Source organism: Pempheris klunzingeri, chromosome 15 (genome assembly GCF_042242105.1).
Source record: "Pempheris klunzingeri isolate RE-2024b chromosome 15, fPemKlu1.hap1, whole genome shotgun sequence".
Lineage (NCBI taxonomy): Eukaryota > Metazoa > Chordata > Actinopteri > Acropomatiformes > Pempheridae > Pempheris > Pempheris klunzingeri.
In genome coordinates this window covers 11,388,988-11,410,856 of record NC_092026.1, presented here as the reverse complement: position 1 = coordinate 11,410,856, position 21,869 = coordinate 11,388,988, and the positions used below count along the sequence as shown (strand labels likewise).

General features: G+C 39.2%; 1 protein-coding gene across 1 annotated transcript; it reads right to left on the bottom strand.

Annotated features, from left to right (window-relative positions):
- Window positions 1-4,457: 4,457 nt before the first annotated feature.
- Window positions 4,458-19,828, bottom strand: asic1c (acid-sensing (proton-gated) ion channel 1c). The gene is made up of 11 exons (XM_070844700.1): window positions 19,187-19,828; window positions 15,905-16,055; window positions 15,240-15,367; window positions 10,738-10,888; window positions 10,568-10,624; window positions 9,955-10,108; window positions 9,636-9,727; window positions 9,204-9,283; window positions 8,943-9,014; window positions 5,691-5,743; window positions 4,458-4,536 (listed from the first exon to the last, which is right to left on the bottom strand). Exons 1-11 carry the CDS (start codon window positions 19,826-19,828, stop codon window positions 4,458-4,460), a joined length of 1,659 nt encoding a protein of 552 aa, XP_070700801.1.
- Window positions 19,829-21,869: the final 2,041 nt, after the last annotated feature.

Here is a 21,869-nt window from a genome sequence, read left to right as displayed (position 1 = left end):
AGTGGACATAAATACATGTTTGCCTTTGAGATTGGAAATTCATTTTTGACCTTACAAACAGCTGCATCCATTTATGGAGCCGTTCTGGATGTTTTGATCATATCACATGATCTTCCTCATCCCACGGATTTGGCCGAGTTGTTGCGGAAATGATGTTGAAATTTCCATTTGTTTCTGGACACTTTAAAGGATTTCTCCCATTCAAGTTGTCTGCAGTTCATTCTTGGCAAAATAATCTCACGGGGACATTTAGTCGCTGTTGTGGAGCTTTCGATTGTATCCACGACAACTGGGTAAACTTTATCTGCTGATCATGTGATACGAAATAGACCTTGCGGTGTGGTTATTTTTTTTTACACGACTTGCTCAGTCATAAGTGATCTCGACTATTTCAGTTTTAAAATAGCAAAAAGAATCCAGTTGATGAGGGCTGCCACGCGGTGGTTGAAAGAAACCAGGAACATTTTCTCAAGTGTCTTCCATTTTTACGTCACTTCATACTTAGGAAATATTGTACTTTTTACGCCATTATATTAACCTGACAGCTGTAGTTACTTTTTACTTTAAGAAATCAAACAGAACACAAGATACAGTATATAAGGTACTTAAAATGGGCTCCATCTGTAATCATATGATAAATATGATATTACAACACTCTGAGAGAGACATTTAAGATAAGATAACATAAACCTTTATTCGTCCCACATTGGGGAAATTTGCAAATTTGCAGCAGCAAAGAACAAGAACAACAGTGCAAAGATAAATTATAACAACAACGATTAAGTTTTTTGCTGATAACATTTGCACTTTTACTTGAGTCAAGACTATAACATGTTTTTACACAGCTGTTTGTTACTTTGGCTTAAGTAAAATACTTGAGTATGTCTCCCACCACTGCTGCTAAGCTTTAGTCTAAATTAAACTAGGTGTCAACTTTGCTTAAAGCCCTGGAAAACTTGGTTTCAAATTTAACGCTTTTCTCAATAAAATAAAAAATATGTCCAAGCAACGCTCAACATTGACATTTCAGAGTAAATGTCATTAGGTATTATTAAATAAGAGTTTGACTGACCATCAAGACTGAAGTAAAAACCCACCGACCTTCATTCATATTTAAATGATGCTGAGTTTTGATTGGTTCATGGAAGAAGAGCTCTGGGGAAAAAAAAAGCACCAGCACAGAAATCTCTGTCCTCAAATGACCAAAACTGCTCTGTGGCTGCTTATTTTGTGTTCGTGTAGGATCCTGTCGCTCGTAGTGAGAAGGAGATAAAGAGAATACGATTTCAGGGCCTTTAAATTGGCCTGAGTTTGGTTTGAGACTGACTACGTTACACATAGTTAAGTGTGTATTAACTATTTAATATACAGTTCAGAGTTAAAATCACATATCTACAATAAAATGCACATAAAGCACGTAGAGCCAGATGAAGCAATTTCAGTTCCCCGGATGTTTGTGTGCATGAAAATCTTGGTGTTACCTGTAAGAACCAGTCTTGAAGGCACATTTTAGTTTCACTTCAAGCCACATTATGTTAATTTAATCCATAAAAAATGCAGTTTTTCCACACCTGCACAATATATTTCTTTTGTTGAGTATTGCACAGTCCCAAGCCTGGTAAAGATTCAAGACTTTATCGCAAGATGCAGAGAACGCTGTCTTGATTCATCTGGCTCCAAAAATACATTTTAGACCTTACAAAGTGAACAGCATGGCTAAGATTACATTAAGAGACCAGAGATAATAGGAATACACAATGGTCATGCAAGGAAAGATGGGTGATGTGACAAATTATTAACTGTAAGAATAAAATACTTCAAATCTAGGTGTTAGGTGATAGAATATGGTTCTCTACTTGGCCATAACTATGCGGTAAATATTAATTGAGGACTACTAAATGAGCACAAACAGTCCAGTGATGGTTTCTGCCAGTTCACATACACTCTGCTGTTCTTTGACTGGTAGTAAGGCAGGGGGTGGGGAGAGAGAGGTAAAGACCCACAACATTTTCACAAATCCTTCTTCTACAGTTCGCAGTAAATGCTGGGTCATTTTTATGCTTTTTTTAACCCGACAGAATGACTCGCACACACTCAAAACCATCATGGCAATGCAGCATCATCAGAATAGCATCATTGTGTAACATGAATTGGCATTTGTGTCCCTTTATTTGGCTAACGATGGTTTATATACAGTTGTCATATCATACATCTGAGTTGCAGTTGGCAGCTGTCAGTCTGCACCCATTCCAGCTGTTGAACACCTCGTGAATTGAAAATGGGGATCCCAAATGAAAGATCTTTTCTTAATGTCAAATTGATAACAGTTGTATCTGATTCAGTGCACTTATTGCTCAAGACACATCAACACTGATTCACCTTTTTCTTTTGTTTCCTGAAAGGTAAAATTTCCACTTGGATAAAGTCTCTTCACGAGGTGAGTACGCTCTTACTCCTGTTAATACTGGAGCAGTGAACACACCGTGTGTAGCGGAGTGTGCAGTTAAAACTAGAGCCACTAAAAGGTAGTCACAACCATAGACGTCCAGTCATTGGCTTTCAAGTGATGGCTGATCTCCAAGGGTTTGTGCTTCACATCAACAGTCATCTAAGACACAGACAACAGAGTAATAAAGCTACAGTGTTATGAACACCACTTATGTGATTGGCATTATACTTGAAAGTTTCACATTAAAAAAAAAACTGTTCTCTGAATTTCCATTATTAATTATTTATAGTGAGGATATGTAAGTGTACCTACAAGTCCATAGCTGTAGTGTTGAGGATTTAAACAACAGTGAACATTAACAATAGAGGAAGTAGACTCACACGAAGGTAAGAAGAAAAGTTGTGTACGTGAGTAAGATGGGTAAATATAGAGTTTATTATACTTGATCATTTATACATCACAAACTGTTATTTGTGACTTATTACATGTTCTGGAATAATAATAATAATAATAATAATAATAAAAAGGACACAATGTTAAAATTTTACAATGCATTTCTGTTAGAAATCAACTGAACTGAATGGGGCCGAGGTGCGAGGTGGTTATGGTGTTTTTGAGGCAATTCTCTTGTATCTAATAAAGTCTAGTTGTCAGTCACGTTATAATCACCAGAAACTCAAAGACACTTATGGTCCACCCAGACACAAAGTCCAAATTCCTTCTGGTGTAAGAACAGATGAAATAACACTTTATATATAGATATCTATATATCTATGTATATATTTGACCAATGTCTCACATGAGTGGTACAGAATTTCTTCATGGCATTTGTTTGCGGGTATTTACACATTTTTCTGTCAAGTTTAGGAATGTCTCCAACAAGCCTTCTAAACTCTACTCATGTTCCATAGATAATAGATTACTATCACAGGGGATTGTGCTGATGGGCGCCTTTAAGACACAGTAATGGGAAAAAATAGCTGAGACTTATTAAAAAGGCAAAAGGGAAAGCCTGATTGTTTCTCGTGTAATGAATTCAATGTAAATAAGGGCCAACTTTTACAGCAAGCCGCATGCTAGCATTTTTTTTTGTGACAGCACAGCAACACTATCCCAAAAAATGGGAAAACAATGACAATTGAAATATTAGCTATATGAAGAAACTAACTAACTCCCTTTTTTGACTCTTACCGTGTGTAAAAAGTGACTTAAGTTAACAAAAATCGTCTAATTCAGTCGTTTCTGTCATTCTGGGATCCACGTGGAGCAAAACTAGATACTCGCATACATACAAATAATCAAGTTCCTTTTCTGTTTTCAAATTAAACAAGCACAGTCTTCTAATTAATGAGGCCATTCGAAGCCTCACAGTAGCAAAAGGCAACATTAAACACTTGTGTAGTGTTTTGATTCAGGTATGAGCAGAATCGCAACCAGCCATCAGCTCATTAAAGTCGAGCAGATTGCTAAAAAGGCTCTCCTGTTCAAACTGGTGACAAGTATAAGGTCACTCAATACAGCATCGGTTAGACGCTGGAGACGTAACACCGATAAGAAACTGCAATGCTACACGTACCAATCCACATGTACTCGTTTTCTTTTTTTGGATCAATGTACAGCAACACCAGCACAGCAGTACTGTGGAATTCATCTCAACACAGGTCACCCCCCCCCCCCTCTTTTTTAGACACATTTATCTTCTCTGATACTATACTTTAAAGTGACCGCATTTAAGAAAAACAAATCCACAAAATGAAACATGAATAAATTAACACTGATGCCTTGACATGGCAGTTAAACCTGAGTTCTGTTTTGGAAGTGGTCTCTTTTTCTTCTGATGATAGTATTCTATTTCTATTCAGGCATTGATAAACTCTACTATACGCTTTTTTTTTTCTTCTGTTAAATACATACATTATTTCACAGTTTGCTGTCAAGTCCCCAGATGTGCCACCCCACCCCCAAACCCCTACTTTATGTTGTCAACAAGCAAACTCCTCAAAGTTGCCTAGAGTCGGGTGACGAGGTAACATGTTCGGCGTGAATCCGAGACTGTCCGAGTGACTCCGGAGGGTGTCACAGGTGCTCTGCAAAACAGAGGGAAGGGAAGGAGGGAAGACGAGTTCAACCGGGTTAAGGGAGGGGCGATGAAGGGAGTGGTGATGATGAGCCACAGGTAAAATGAGTGGAAGCGGGACAATGGAGGGACGGCAGAGGAAATTGGACAAAAAAGTTATATGTGGCGATGGGAAATTAAGCAAAAAACAAAATAAAAAAGAAAGAGGTTCATTATTGTCAGAAAAGGCATCAGAAACAAGGATATATGTATAAAAGAGGACGATGAAGGACAGAAACATATGTGGACAATGATGAGGTAATGAATACAACAGATTTGGAAGTTCCGAGATCAGCCACATCGCATATGTTTCACAGGCAGTGAAGAAAGAGTTTAAAGGAAATCAGGGGGAGGTGGGAAAAGATGAATGAGAGGAGGGAGAAGAGAAAGAAAACAGCATATTTTTAGTCCTGTTTTTACACTAGCATGTTTAATAGGTATAGTTAACGGAAGTTGAAACATCCACATATGTCTGCATTTCCCTGTGTGTGCAAAGGTGCTCGCTGAGTAGATAACTGTTGGTATGTGGATAACAACCATTGGTAGTCCCATTGGCAAAATGGCTATTCCAGCAGACAAAGAACCATTTATGTTTTGTGCAAACTCACTGCATGCAGACCTGTGATAACATCACAAAGTAATGCATCTAGTGATGTTATCTGGCACGAGCCGCGAATGCATTGCATCTGAATGGACCTCTGTGCTACAGGGAAACAAATAGATCTCATGTGGTTCAGCTTTTTGTACAACAATTCAATAAATATGTAATCTGTTTTCACAGGAGTACTGCGCTTTATCCTATGGGAAAGAAAGCATCATTATTCAGTGAGAACGAGCAAATTTTGCATAGTGCAGATTCGGATCTTTGTACATTTGGAGAATCCAACCAACTCATGTCTTCTTCTGAGCCGATAAATACAGAAACACACCAAACTAACCTAACTAAACAAGATATTAAAATGCTAACTGCAGTTGGATAATCACCCCTCTTTTTGCTGCCTGTTTACTAAAGCCAGCCAAATCATTTGTAGCCACTGAGGAAATGATGTATGAGATGGTCTCAAGTATGTATGAGAGAGAAGGACAGCATGGGAGGGAGTATCTATTATCAATGGGGTGTGCTACCTGGGGGCATGATTAGGCGTGACACCAGGGCTGGTTGGGTTCTCTGGAAACTCCTGGAATAGACATGATGAAAAGAAAGATGGGTGAGGGTGACTGAAATGAAAATAAAACACAATGCAAATGCTAATAGTTAAAACTTGTGAGGGAATACTGCAAGAGAGCGTTTCCCACATCACTCGTCTCAGTGGTGTCATTAAAGTGCTGAGGGCAGACGGCGCTTCGAAATAAGATCTGAGTGTTTTTTCAATAAGCAGGGAAAACAGAAGTCTATTACTGCCATCCAGAAGTGTTGATGATCATTGAGGAGAATGAAAGTCAAACTCTTACAATAAAGTCTAATAAACCACTAAATGCATTACTGTATTGCCAGGTTGTTTGAGTGGAGATGTGACGATGGAAGGAAGCACAAAAGGATGGTTTGTTGTAGGCAGGTGGACATATGACATGAATGGGGCAGAATACAGTAAATATGACTATGTAAGACTACAGTACAAGCATGACATATTTTAAATATTAGCCCACTGAATAAATGCTTCTTCTTCTGACACTTTTGATTTATAAGAACTGATCCTCCTAAACACCAGACTGACTAAAATAATCTCCTCCCTAACTACAGTGGCTTAACATTAACATGTCTCTACTTCTACAAAGAGACTTTTTTTCAGGCTTTTCGTCCACATCAGCCATCAGACCAAATCCTGAACCCGAGGCAACTGAGCATGCAAGAACACAATCCACATGCGGAGACAAACCCATGGCTTTTTCACCCATTTTTTTGCATGATGTCAAATTGCCGGTAATGAAAAAGTCTTGGGCTTGAGTGACACAGAATTAGAGGATGCATTTCCAAGTTTCTGCCAGTGAGGCTGGATGCAAACTGGTATATACAGTATACTCAGGGACAAAAGGAACTGTCTGTGCCTAACAACAAATCTGCTTAAATGCTTTTGATTAAAACAGCACCAGAAAAGAAGAAATGTTTTAGCCTTTGTTAGCGCATCCACCTCTCAAGTGAGAGGGATTAGTGGGTCTTGGCTGTTTGGACCTGAGACATGACCAGTGGTCCCCATGTGTTAGGAGGAACTGGATTAAATTGCTAGAACAATTTATATTTTAAAATTAAGATTTATTTTCACTGAAAGGAAAGCTTGATGAAAATTGACGGTGGTTATATTGGCAATTAGACAACCTCTAAATGAAATAAAGCAAAGAGGATTAATGAAAACAAACCAAATAAAATCTAATGATATCAAATGAGCAAGAAGAGACAGAACAAATGAACATAAACATCAGAAAATAAGTTGAATAATTTCACAAATTAAATGGTAAGCAATTCAAATTATACAATTAAAACATAAAGTAAGCTGTAAAAAATGAAAAATGTGAATTTTGATTTGTCTTGTTTTGGCGAGAAGCATACTCCAGACAGAGGAAGCTCTATATTTAACATTTCTCATTTGTTGTTTACAAATGAGGCACTACCGGACAGCATGTGTTCACTTCATGTGTGTTACACTTATGACAAAAACAGTTGTTTTTTTACAGAAGAAGTGTAAGAAGAACAAAAAAGAACTTATCAGATGTTTTTATACAGTGTCTCCTGAACAAGTGACCATGTCAGAAGATGGATTATATGCAGAACATTTCCCCTGAAACAGCCAATTTTCCTTCCTATCATAGAAACAATGTGACCAATGATGTGAAATGAATTAAGTTTAATGGCCAATAATTTGGTTTTTGTGAGCTGCTCGGTTTCCCTTCAACAGACTAATTAAGTTGAATGATACTACCACTACGAATATTAACACATTTAACTTTAGCTATGCTCATTATTAATTATTTTCACCCGTGTTGCAATAGTATGCAGCTCAACATGCACTGTAGATAGAACAAAGAGTAAATCATGTATAAAAATCTGAAAATGAAAGTGGACCCAGGCAACTTCTTTGTGGGACTCCTCAGGAGTTATTAATCTATTTGCTATCAGAGAAGATACTGAATTTCTTCTGTCAGGGATGTAACGCTCCACCCAGCCAAGAGCCAAGCGTGAAAAGTGCTAAAGTTTAAAATTTGACTGAAAATAATAATCTCAAGTAGTTTTCTGAGCACAGTGAATATTCTAATGGTTCTACAGCTATGGCCAGAAAATCCTGCCTTTTCATCTGTTGGAAAAGGTTTGATTCAGCAGTATGTGCTGAACATTTGCTGATTACTGATATTAAAAAGGTGCATTTCAATTATAAATTATTTCTCCGCTGCTCTGTATAAAGCTTACACAACAATCTGCAGGGGAAATGGAGGTGCCTCTGGACACAGAGTGTTAAACCACTGGGCTCAACAAAATGCTGTGATTTAGGGCAGGGCAGGAATACCTTGCATTAATCTAGTTTTCATTTTGAAGTTAAAATGGACTTTATTGCCTCGAAGGCATTGAAAACGAGTTGATCATGAAATGTTAATAAAATCTCCAGACCTCTTAATCTTGTTCTGCTCTCTGCTCATTCTTCTACCCTTAAATGAATCCGTTCTGAGTTTCCTCTATCATACTGCCACACATACAGCAGTGAAATCTGAGTACAAAAACAGCTTTTCCTGCTCTAAGTGAAATGTAAATACACAAGTGAAGGTGGCATATATTGCATTTAAATACAGTCATTTGGGTTGGTGCGTGGGATCAACTAAGGCAATATAACCTGACTGTAAGAGCAGTTAAAGAATCATGATAAAAAGTTAAATGGGAGCAGGTCAGACAAATCACTTCCACTTATTCATACACTGTAGTTTAAGGAAACTCAAGTGGGAAAACAAACCGCAACAAAGCTTAGAAAAAGAGACTTACAAAGTCAGTTTGCTCTTTGTAAATACTCATCTGCATCCCATCTGTAATACTATTATAGATTTTTGTCATCACAGGGAAGAATTTGAACTGTCTCTTTATAATATTTACCATCTAAATAAACAGTACTGTATGTGTCTACTATTACATAGACTGATTATGCATTCATACTGTGAAATAAAAACAATGTTTATGAATTATTTATGATTATGTTTCTGGCACAAAAAAAATTTCTGCATGGGAAATTGAAACTAACGATGACATAATGTGGTGTGGCTTTCTCTCTGGTGCTGTTCATTAAAAGCATTTCCAGTATTACCAGACATTTTATGTTGTTGTTATTGTTGTTTCTGAGCTCATCTAAAACGTCACATTCATGTCATTCAATCAAGTGCATTCTGAGAGACTAAAATTACCAGATTGTCGCTCTGACAGCGCTGTGGTCGTTTCTTGCGTATGAAGTAACCCAAAACTTTATCCTTAAACACCTAAATGCAAAAAAAAAAAAAAAAAGAATCAGACAAACATTATAGCATATTAAAAGATTATCTTGAAAAACTAAAATCAGCAGCAACATTTAACATTTAACCAGTTGCCTTTATAGACACCAGGGCAGGAATAAATTGAATCATTGTTATTGTGAATTATTATTTCAATTGGTGAAAACATCACGTTACCTCATACAGGTAGTCAAATATTTCCAGTATTGTTAAAACACTGGCTCCGATAAACAGCCCCATCTGACCTCCAATGTCACCTAGAAAAAGAGAGATTAGCAGATATGGGCAGGTACAGTAAGTGAACAATACTGCGTGAAACCATTCCCTGCGCTGTCACTTCCAATTCAGTATCTCTCAGTAATCTGAGCAGAATTGTCAGAAGTGTCCAACCAGACCCAACTTCTCGTCACACCCAACACAGCTGCCCTTGCAAGAGCATCAGATTATGAAAATGTGTTCAGCCTGTTTCACAAGTTCAAAGAGGAAACCTCAAAGCACCAGGCATGAGCACACAATGTGAAATGTGCAGTGTGGGCCCGCTGAGAGTGCTGATACAGAGGTCAACCACATTTTTCTGTCACAATGAACCTGAAACTGTGAGAATCTTACCGAGAAGCCCTGCAATTTCATAGGCCTTCTTCTGCTCAATCTTCTCATAATTCAGAGCTTCAAAGAAGATGTCCAAGACCAATATATTTTCTCTGGAAGAGGACAGACAAGAGCACATCCAGAAGAGTTAATTACTGTTGGTATTAGATTTCACCAAATGATATCACACATTTCCTTTGTGACTGTCTTTCGTTATTGTTACACTGAAGGTGAACGATGGAGACTCAGATCATGCTATGCCACAGCACATCCATCCATCAACAGAAAATAGAAAAGAGGCTAAGATCTGAAGAACCGACTGCTACCGAATGATACTTACCCAATATATTGCTCAGTTTTGTTGAATTTCTTAGCCAGATATTTAGCAGATGCCTTACTGGGGATCTTTACCATGGACAGCTCCTTGCCATAGCGAGTCATGTTGCAGGGGGTCTGACAGACACAGTAATCGTTGTCTTTCTCTACCAAAAAGTCTGTGGATGATCAAAGTAATTTAAAAATATTGTGATCACTGCGAAGAATCAAACAAACCTGCACACAGAGGCTCTCAGTTTCTGCTAAAAATATCTCGGCACACGACATAAAAACCACATTCGCTGCCATCGTTCACTTTCCACGAAAGCAAAAAGTGACTGAAGCTATAATACAGAGGGAGAAAAAGGCTCTGTGGGATTTATTTAGTATCAGCGAAGCATGGACACATCGCAAATCTTCCTAATGGAATTTTTAAACAATAATCCTACTTTATTATTTGGCTTCGGCACTGTCTGATATTAAAGTAATTTCAAGTTAAAGCTACAGAGGTATTATCTAAAGGCTGGAATAGTCCCAGAGCAGTGCTGCTGTGAACAGTTGGCTGGATTCAGACATTAACGTAAAATTATCACACCAATATTTCAAACTTATGTAGAATCGTGTGTGTGTGGGCTCACCTAAAGCTGGATCAGCACAGTCTTTGTACTGCTCAGGTGTGCAAACTGTTGAGGTTCCTGTTTGAAAACCATAGAAGTGAAAATATTTACACATACAATATTTAAAAAGTACGCAAGGACACAAGCATTTGCTACATTTTTTAATTGGCCAAGTCTTTGTGAAATCATACCAGGCATGTGAACCATCCTGCAGTTGCAGTTCTCCAGCAGGTACCGGGTTTCACAGTCAATGCGGCAGGCGGTGATGCTGTACGTGGAGAAGTATTCAGAGTCTATGGGAGTAGACTTGCAATCTCCCCAAGGCGGAGGGAGGTACTGAAGCTGAAGGAGCAAACAGCACATGTTTTCCCTCAGTATATCAGCTCACAGGATTACAACGAATAACATAATGCAAGCCCTGTACAGCGGAAGAACAAAAGAGGACAACAAGCTGACAAAACCCAACACAAATGTCTCAAACATGAAACTAAATAAACAAAAATACAGAAGCATTTAAATGAAAATGTGCTCTGAGACAATATTGGCACACAACGTCCAGTCAGACTAACGTTATTGCTCATGTTTTAGCAGCAAGCAGACATCATGCAGAACATTACTGATGCAGGTCTAGTCCCTGGTAGGAAGCAGAATACCATGGGAATAGAGACTAGCTTGATAGGAATCTGTAAAATATGTAGATTCAGACAGGACACCACAATCAAACGACAAATTTTACAACCCCGAGAACAGAACAATAAACAGTTTGCATTTTTCAAATGAATGAATACATGAAAAGTACTGAATTTAACAGACATTATACAGAGAAGTATATCCTTTTATCGTAAAAAACTGACAGATTGATAAATAAATAAGTCCTAATGAATAAACTACTTTCCAGAGGCTTATAACAGGTTTTACTGTTGATTAAATGTTTTGATTTTCTAATGTAAGCTCGTGGGAGTTTATAACAAAGCTGCCCTGACTGCACAGCCCTGTGACTTTAACAATGAAGTGAAGATGAGGTGTACAGTCAGTCTGCAGGCTCATTAGAGGTAAAACTCTCATTAAAAAGGTGAAGAGCAGGTCATTACATTTGTGAATAACTCTGGGAATTCTAAATGAATCTGCTAATGAGGAATATTTAATGCCTGAATTTTAAGGTTTTGGTTCACACTAAACATTACACCCATGGTGCTCGTCTTAAAACTGCAGCAATGTGCCCCCTGTGTGTGTGTGTGTGTAGGTGTGTGTAGGTGTGTGTGTGTGTGTGCATGCGTGTGTGTGTTTTGATCATTTTAGAGCTCTCTTTCACACTTTAAAGGAGCTCTTTTTTTGGTGTAGCAAACGTACTGACATTTAACCACCAACACGACTTTCACTCCCCTTTAAAAGTCTTGTTTATAGCAGTTTATGGTAATGAATGCCTACTACTCATTTTCATGACAAAAATAAACCAATTATTTATGAAGGCCACCATTGCTTGCTTGGGTATTTGAGCATGTAGCCACTAATTGCAGTGGGAGCTAGCCAACAATCAATGCCAAAGGCGTCTTCCTGACAAACTTCACAGGAAAAACGATGCTGCAATTGTCACATTACGGTTCACTATAATTCCCAATCATCTGCACCGGCGCTAACTGGACTAACTCTGACAATCTAATGGTCATTTAGTCAATAGAACGTGGCAGAGATAGAGCGAAATTCACTGAGGGAGTGGACTTAACCTAGCAAACATGATTAAGCCTTTACTGAACCCCATTTCCAGCCCGCAGGCTTTCATAACTAGAGTTACACTGGAGATAAAAATCTTGTGCAGTAAATGTTAGACTTCAAACTGATGCCAGAGCCCTCTTGGGTAATAAAACCTAATGAATCACATTGTCCGGTCCTTCCTGATGACATTAAGTAGCGGTCCAGTGGATAGCCCCAGTAACGCATAAAAGCAAGACGAACAAAGAAATGTTAACAGAGCTGTGCGTGGCGGTGAAAGGGTGAAGCCAAACAACAGCTTTGATGAAGATACAGACTCGGATGAATGGCTTAAAGCTGGAATGAAACACATTAGCTTCTCTTTACTGTGATCTATTAAACAGAGAAGACACTGATGACAAAGACAGACTGCAGATGTTGTTGCATGTCGTTGCTTCAGCCACGCAGAGGAGGACAGATGGATCCATTCCTCGAGGGGGGACTAGCGGATGAAAGTGTGGAACTTGAAGATGGGTGTGTAGCTGTTCAACAGTGCAGTATTTGTGGCATGCAGCAAGCCCAGACAGTCATACGCTACCCTCTGCTCTTGGGTGGAAACGAACGTTTGGAAGCCGGGGGCGACCCCGAAGCCCAGCTCATGGAGGAAAGGAGGCTCTGACTGAGAGTGAAGCTGTACCTTTATGCCGGCCTCATACGACGTCTCATCTAGGGCGAGGGGTGAGGGAACACAGCCCACATCATTATCAAAATAATAAGAGGAGGAGCAGCAGCAAGGCAACGGACAGAATGTGGTCAAACCCCTCCGGACAGAAAGGCAGCCTGTTGGTCGGTATCACAACAGAACAGCTACAACTCCCAGTGGTGTGTGAAAACTTTGCAGCATTGGTGGTTGTCATTCAGCCATTCTCTTCTTGCATCCACTCAAGCTTGAGGGAAGACAAAGCTCGGTTTAAGAAGTTACATATTTCTAGCTCAAAATTTGGTGGTGTAGTCTTCATGGCTCTCTGAGCTCACAAGTCATAGCCTCCTATTAAAGATTAAATTCTTCTGACAGAAGCTTTCCAAATGAAAAGTCTTGAAATCATAAGTGCTTCAGCCAGCTGTCTATTATTACACCAAGAGCAGTGTCACTGTACTCGTTGGAAGCTGACTGAAATTAATGGTGGCCAGACTTTAATGACAGTCTAATTAATTCAGCACATCTTTTAGGTCGTAAACATGTCTTTTAGCTGTCACTGGTGTGGGTGCTCGTGCCACGATTATAAATGACAATCCATGCTCTTTTGCTTTCAGGAGGAACCTTGTGATGGTGATTAATAGATCAGATTCACTTCTTGGAGATGGCTGAATGATGATACACTTGGAGCATTTTAACACACTTGTACACAGAAAGAGTGAGACAGAAATATTTCATGTTTTAAAAAAAAGTTTCCCAAAAATAAAATTTGTCATCTTTGTGGTGTCCAAGTGTCTGTTTTAGGAGACCAAACTCTGCCTCAATCATCCCATGTTATTCTGCTAAAACAAATAGAGGAAGATTTTATTTCATCATTTATCTCATGCTCAAGAACTGACCGAGACCATTAGCTTTAGGAGCAAAATCATTTAAATTAGGCTTGATTAAATGCTCAAGTAATGAATTTGATTTGCTTGTGGAGTCTCCATCACTTCAACACTTCACAAGGACTGACTATGTGGTGGAAATTTTAATGAGCCTGCAGCATAATACAAAAATACACTTGATCTCAAAGGTAATCATTGCAAAAAACCTAAAATCCTTTGTGGCGCAGATGCCATTTCCTTGTGACTTGAAATGAGGGTTTTTACTGTTTATCTGTTTCCCTTTTCTGTCACTGTTTCCGTTTGGAAATGTTTGGCTTGTGTGTGTTATTCTAGTGGAGACAAAAGGGGCAATTTGAATTTGTTGTCTTGGCAACATCACATAATCGCTGCACGGTTTCATTAGATTTGGACAGGAAATCCACGTGAGTTCAGTGTCATGACCTTGCACATAGGCTTTCCAATCAGTAACTATAGTTCCTACTTTTCATTCTTCCTTGGTGGCAATAGAACACAGCACATTTGAAAAATATGTCCTCAAAATAGCTGTGGGTCGTCGTTCTCATCTAATGATGCACACTGAGAAATAAACTATCATGATACCATGTGCAGTTTAACATCAAAATCATGACGATAGGTTCAATATCTTTCCCTCAAGATGTAATAAATCTTGAGGGGGAGTCTTAAGAGGTCAGTTATTTATAGTCACTCTTTAAAGGAGTCAGATTTTGGCTAAATGCTGCTGCCAATAGACAATTTTAGCTGTAATTACAGCGAGAAAAATCAATTAGAATGCTCAATATTACTTTAACAAAGTCTTTGATGGGTATTAACTATAAGAACTTGTTAATTCTCTGTTCAAACACTTTAAATTTGGTTTCTTTTTTATTAATCACAGTTAATGTTTTGATCTTTAAAGCCCGCTGACGACAGCTTTGTGAATTCTGTGTCTCGCTCACAGTTTTTCCTTCTCTTTGAATGCTCCGCTTAGAGACAACTTTCACAGCGTTTCACATAGCTAGTATTTTTTTTCTTGTGCTAAAAGTAGTGAAGACTCGATATGAAAAGTAAGACAAACACCCTAAGGTGCCAGATATTTGCAAGCTGTGTAGTCTGAGGTTATTTCGGCTCAGATAAGCACAGTATGCTGGAATGCTTGCATCTAATCATTACCTGGCCCTGCTCTATCAATATTCCTCAGCCACTATAATCCCTCTGTTTTATGTGTGCAGATTCACTGGGTGTTTACAGAACACGTTAACTGCACATTTCCCTCACAAGGTAGATGAAAGATCTGATTTTGCTCCAGGCTGTGTAACACAGAGGTAATGGGCACTGTCTGGCGGGGATTTGGGGACAAACACAGAATGAAGCCAGGCAAAAGAGGTCGAGGTTGGAGGGGAGGAGGCTGAACATCAGGTACCAGTTGCTGCTGACATGACACAAAAGTTTGAAAACCAGGGGCCACACCAAATCCCAGTTGGTCAATGAAGGGCGGCTCGTCCTGGCTGTGGATCTGAACCTTGATGCCTGCTTCATAGGAGGTCTCATCTGTGGATACAGCACGCCAGAAAATGTAACAAGAAGTACGGTTGCCGTTTTTTGGCTCTGGCACTGATACTAAGTGCTCCTAAACCCCATGCTGAAAGTTATTATCAGAGACATACTAATGGGAGTGTGGAGAACCAGTATTAAACGATTTACGAGCAAAGATTTATTACATGCTGAATACTTTATGAATGTACGGTCCAGGGGAGTTGCTGTCTGTCATAAACTGAAGACAATATGTCAATAAATGCAATGTATTAGACCTCTGTTGTAGAAACATAGTGTGCTGGAGAAACATATCAAGATAATATACTATCTAACATGCTAGTGCATCACTTGTGTGTCGTGCAACAGACATTTAGCAGTGAAGTCACTAAGAGAAGAATCTTGGGGGGATTTTGTTATCTATATGAAGTGATACATCAAGATGTTATAGACTTGACAAAGGACCAGAGGAGGGCAACCAAGATAGAGGGATTTTCACAAAAGAGTTATACAAGTGAAAATGTTAAAGTGAATGTCAGAAAACGCTGCACTGACCTGTCTCTCCCCAAACAGGCAGGTATTCATCCTGCTGAATATCCAACATGATCTCCAAGCCGTTTCCCGTGCCACCTTTTAATGTGGTCAACAAAGGGTTGCCGTCTAATCCCGAGTTGAATGTGTAGCATTTTCCGTAGCGGGTGTAAATCTGTAAAAAAAAAAAAAAAAAAACAGAGCACAGAAAGAACAGGAGTGTAAATGAAAAGTCAAACCCTTACCACTGCACCGTGGCAAATTGTGCCCCTGTGCAAGACGTATTACATGTCAGCCTGTAATTGCGCAGGACAGCTAATCATTGCAGAGGGTTTGTGATTATCAGAGAAAGCAGTACCGGCTTTAAACAGGCACCTGGCTCTGATTCGAGGAATTAATGAGCGTTTCTTAGCAGCAGCAGTAGCTATCAATCTTTACCCAATTTCACTCCAAATTTCCCCCGAGTTGCTTAGGGTGAATGTACTATTTTGGCGTCATTAAATAAGAAACATCTGAGGTGGAAGCTCTCTGGACACACAAACAAACTCTGAACTGGGCTCGTGAAAGACATCTGCGTGTCTCGACTTCCTTCCTTCCTTAGAGACCAAACATGTGCCAGTAAAGCTCAGCGGTGCTTAGCGTTTGATGTACAGTCCCTACAGCACTGCAGGTTTGCTCACACCACATATCTATCTGATTTAATTAATCCAGTTGGCTTGAGATATTTATTTTCAGCTTTTGCTTCAGAACTCACAGGTGACAGATTAACATTTTTTTTCCCCAAATTTATGGATTTTCACTGTGATTGGAAAATTCTCTATCCTCTGCCATTCAAATAAAAAGAAATCTGCCATGACTGGAAACGTTGACATTTTAATTAAACTTGGTCTGCTATTTGGATGAAGACAGCTTGAAATTCTGAATGCAGCATGAGAGCTTCAGTGAATTCAAGATAAGTCTATCAATTTGAGATAAGACTATGAGACTGTAGAATTGATTGGTTATGCAACACCCCGTGGAATATGTATTTCCCCTGCATTTCAACACAATCGAAAAACCTGCAGTGTTAAGAACAGCAAGAAACAGGTGTCATATTTGTTTTAAAATTGTGACAACACTGACATATGGCTGACAAACACACAATTCCATGCGCATCAATGTCTGCTTGTTTGCCTTCCCAGGACACTTCCCAGGAACTGCATATTTTAATATTTAAATGAATGAATCATGACAATACTGTACAACCATGAATCGTCATAAAAATATGGAAGCTAAGAAAGGCCAAAATTACATGAATTTTCATAAGCAGCTGAAAACCTAAATTTAGTCACTACTAAATATTTAATGTTGTTAAATAATATCAATGAATTTATAGCACTGAAATATTTCACTGAAACATCTGTTTGAATATATTCCTCATTCCTCTGTTCTCACTTCCTCTGAAGTATCAAGTTGAATTTGAGTCAAATGGTCATTTTGGGATTTCCAAAATCGAATTAAATCAAAACATCAATGCCTAAGAAATTCAAAATGGTGAATACAAACTTCACAACTTCAGACAGGTGTTAAGTTAAATATTTCACTGCAATAGATTTAGGGGTAAATTCTTTTAGCTATTCAGTTACTCATGAAATTATAATTATTACAAACCTTTTTCTTCCATAAAATACCTTTTTTGGAAAAGTTACAATAATGATTTGCTACATTGAGCCATATTTCCTACATTAATGATCAAAATTGTCCAATAATCCTTATTGTCACACAGAATTAGGTCATAAATATAACTGATATAACAGAAAAAGCATGGCTGTTTTCTATGTCTGTCTTCACTACATTTTTATAAAACAAGTAATGCTGGAAAGGAAAGGGATGTCACCTCATGGTTAATTTTCTCTCCCCAGTGTAGTAAGGTTGTGGTTGGAGGGGTGCTGGCAAAATCTCAACCAGCATGGAAAAGCGGATCTCGGGAGATCAGAGTCACTGTTCCATGTCCACACTCACAGAGACTAACATGCAGCTCAGACAGATAAGACAGCGCTTTGGTCCCCTCTCCCTGCTGGCTATATAATGAGGTCAGGAAAGTGACTAGAAACTAGTTTTTAAGGATTCAGATTTAAGTTTAGATAAAACGGGAGCTTCATTCAGTCACAGCCACACAATGTGTTGCTTAAGATGCGAGCACACGGCACACTGCGCAGTTTAAATCACAATTATGAGTCCCACTCTGTCCATGAAGACTGATCTTAAAGATTGCAGAGGCTCTGCGCTGGTTTGTGCAAAACAGGGAAGCTACTGTGGACAACTGATGTCTTGTAGTGTGCAGGACTTTGTGCATTTCAACTGTCTGAAGACCAGCTGAAGTTGTCCCATTTACATTTTTTATTTTCATGACTGAAATCAAGACATTCTGATCTGCAAATTCAAGTGGTTAAATGTGATGCCAGTGACAGGTTAGTGTTTTAAACCTACCAGCATTCCCAGACTTAATTTATTCTCAAGGCTGTAGAAATAAATTAGTCACTCTACATGCATATTTCTCACTGCAGAAGTTTCTCCATTGAGCTTTTTAAATATTCTCTGGTGTTATAAGCTGCAAATTTATGCTGCGAGTATATGATAGAAATATTACCATTTGGAAAAGTGGGACTATGGTTTGCAAACGTCATCCACTTCCTCCATGCAGCTTTCGGTGCTTACTGTAGAATGAATGGGTATAACAGACTTACGTCTGGTGTTTTAAATGGGAAACTCAGCTGCCTTTTTTAAACAAGACCATACACTCCACATGCCCTCCAGATGTTTAATTAGAGATGCTAAAAATTTAATTTGAACTGATTTACGATGTCTGAATCATTAATGATCTAATTCTTCTTCCTTAATACTGTTGTCGCAGGTTATAAAGCAAGAAGACGTTAAAGCAACTGGCAACTCAAGAACTCGCCCGGGTGAATACAAGTGAACGACTCTGAAAACTGTAATATAGACACCGAATGTTTACTTTACAGTAAATGATGATGATGACAGGACATTGATTTACCATCACAATATGAAGGTGACATTGCGCTTGTTTTCCATAGTGACTATTTGAAGAGATCACAGGCTTAATAAGGAAAAAGCTGTCATGTCTGAGAGGCAAAAACAGGACAGGCTTGTTTGCAGCTTTGAAACATCAACAACTTAAAACACCCAGAGAGAATGCCTGCTGGCAGGTGCATCGTCAAATGCTTATATGAATTATTAATACACCTTGTAAACAACATCCATATCCACACCTGGCAGACACACCATCTTTCTTTCTATACATACAGTGCTGAAGTTTTTGTAGGTGCATGTTTCCCCACGGAACTTGCACTCCAGGAGCATGTCCTCCAACTGGTGGCCGAGGCGTCCCATCATCTCGGTGGTGTTGATGCGGTAGTCAGGGTGTGGACTGTAGTTGTTGAAGTCCAGCAGGCTCAGGAGACCCTGCTTGTGGCTGTCTTTAAGGATGGACAGGCTCCTCTCCATCACTGTGTGATTAGGATACATGAGGTCCATCCAGTAGCCGCTGTGATACAGGTCATCCCTGGTCAGGGTGGATACACGGAACACGTTTTTATTGCAGAAAGTAACAGCTGGGAAGGACATGTTGTGAGCCCACACCATGTAGATCTTGGTGACAGCGGGGTAGGACATCAAGTAGAGGATTCGGTTCCAGGACCAGGTGACAAGGAGGCTGACACAAACAAAGAAGGCCATGATCCAGATGACTCGCTGTGGTTTCGACTTGTCCGCGGAGAAGACAAACTTCAAACCGTGGACCTTGGTCCTCATTATGAAATCCACCGTGATCTCTTTCCACGTCGGTTTAAGCGAGTTGGATTCTGTGTTTTGGAGAGGGGTCTCTTGAGCATCGTTTTGTTTGTGTGGCCCCAGGGCGACTGACTCGGATATGGGTGCTTCAACCATAATTGCTTGTGTCGAGGCAGGTGCTTCCTTGCCAAACGCTGTTTCTTAGTAGCCCAGTTTAAACACAGAGGCTTTCTCCACAACCATCTCCAGGTTTATGTATTACAAATTCCAGGTTGCAGCGACTGGAGTCCTGATGTGCAGCTGTCCCGCTGTTCAGGCTTAAAAATTCTTTGCCGTGAAGATAAAAACAAAGGAACTGAGCTCCTTGGGGGAGGTAAAATTGATTTACATAATGATTCCTTTATGAGAAAAACAGCTGAATCACTCCATTAACAAAAACCATCAAGCGTAACCATCACCAGTTCTTCATCAATAGATAAATGGACGTGATAATTGCAGATGTAAGCGACGACTTCACTCCCAGAGGCAATCACTTTGAAAATCCGGAAAGGCTTACCCCTGTTGCTCAGATCTTTCACTCCTCCATCTCCCTCTCCAGTGCCAGACAATACTTGCAGATTTCAGTGGTTTCCCTCTTTGTGCAGTAGCTGCCCAGAACCCAACTCCTCCCTTTTTCCACAGATTTGAGAGATGCTTTTTTAGTCTGTTGACTTGCAGCATGCAGAAAGGAATATAAAGCTTTTTGCCCCCTACACACTCTCTCTACAGTCGAATGGAGAATGAGGTGGAGCCAGTGGATGAAATTGTTTTCCTCCGGTGATGAAGTAGACCTCCAATGACATAGAGAGGTAGGGGGAAGGAATCAATCAAATTAGACATAATTGTGATACAGAAATTTTGCGACTGGAAATATGATGAAGTCTATAATTCTTTAATATTGAATATTGAATATTGAACTTGCTGGTGGACCAATATATCTATAGAATTGATAATTGGCCGGAGCCAGCTAGTTGGTGGAAAAACACAGCAAAATCCCCCTCAAAATCTGAAATATTCGTTATAGCACATTTTGTTTTTCTTTTCCATTAGTTTCAAAGATAATTTCACAAATGCAGTGTAATGACATTCTGCTGCATGCAGATGTGGCTCTGGCTGATATTAAAGGTGCTTTGCTCCATTTATGTGAGACTATCAGAAGATTGTGTTTGGCAGAAAGCTCAGGGCTTCATGCTGAGCCTGTTTTTTTCATTATGTTAGCTGGAACACTTTCAGCCTTAAATGTGAATATTGGCTGAGAAACCTGATCACAGCTGTGTGTGATATATGGTTGTAAAAAATTTGTCGGAAAAGTGAAAAATAGCTTTAAATGTTGGATTATTGGAGTGTCATTTGCAAGTTAAAATGGAATGAGGAGGGCTAAAATAATTGTATTCGACCTAGATTAAATACAACACAAAAGGGTGGAAATGACTCATGGGCATCACAGGGTCCCTGTCCCACTGACTGGAGTCACGCAGAAATGTCAAGAAATGCTCAAACCGATGCCAATTCTGAATCCATCTACAGATGTTGTTTAATGTACCTGAATTTATCTTAAAATACACAGTTCTTTAAATAAAGCAAATGTGAAAAGTTTTATTTTACGGTAAAAGAGACACAAAGCTCAACATCACTCTCACACGTGTATGCCATCGCTGTAACATCCACTAGGGATGGGGGAAGCTCTACTTTTCATAAGACCATTTTTATTGCCCCACCCCCAGCCTTTTTTGATCCAGCGAAACACTGCGCTAGCTCTCTACTGTCTGATATTGTGCTTATTTTACATTAATTTGACGGCAAACTCTGCCCAGCTGATGCAACACCAACGTATGCTTGGATAGTAATAAAGTGGACCCACCTACACTTGAAGTTTGATGAATTGATCTGTCTGTCATTGATTAACTGATGTCATAACAGTTAAACATGGATACATGAAGGTAAGAAGAATTATGTTCTTATATAAGCCCTTTGTGGATACACAAAGTTTTCTATCTTTAAAAAGGGAATAAAAAAGGCATGTATTCTGAGTTATGGTGAGGCGGTATAATCATAACAAACTGCCCATAATAAAGAGTACTAGACAGTGGAGAACGTAAATAAAATACATAATAATACAAATACTGGCAAAATGATTAAACTAAGCACGATAGCCATT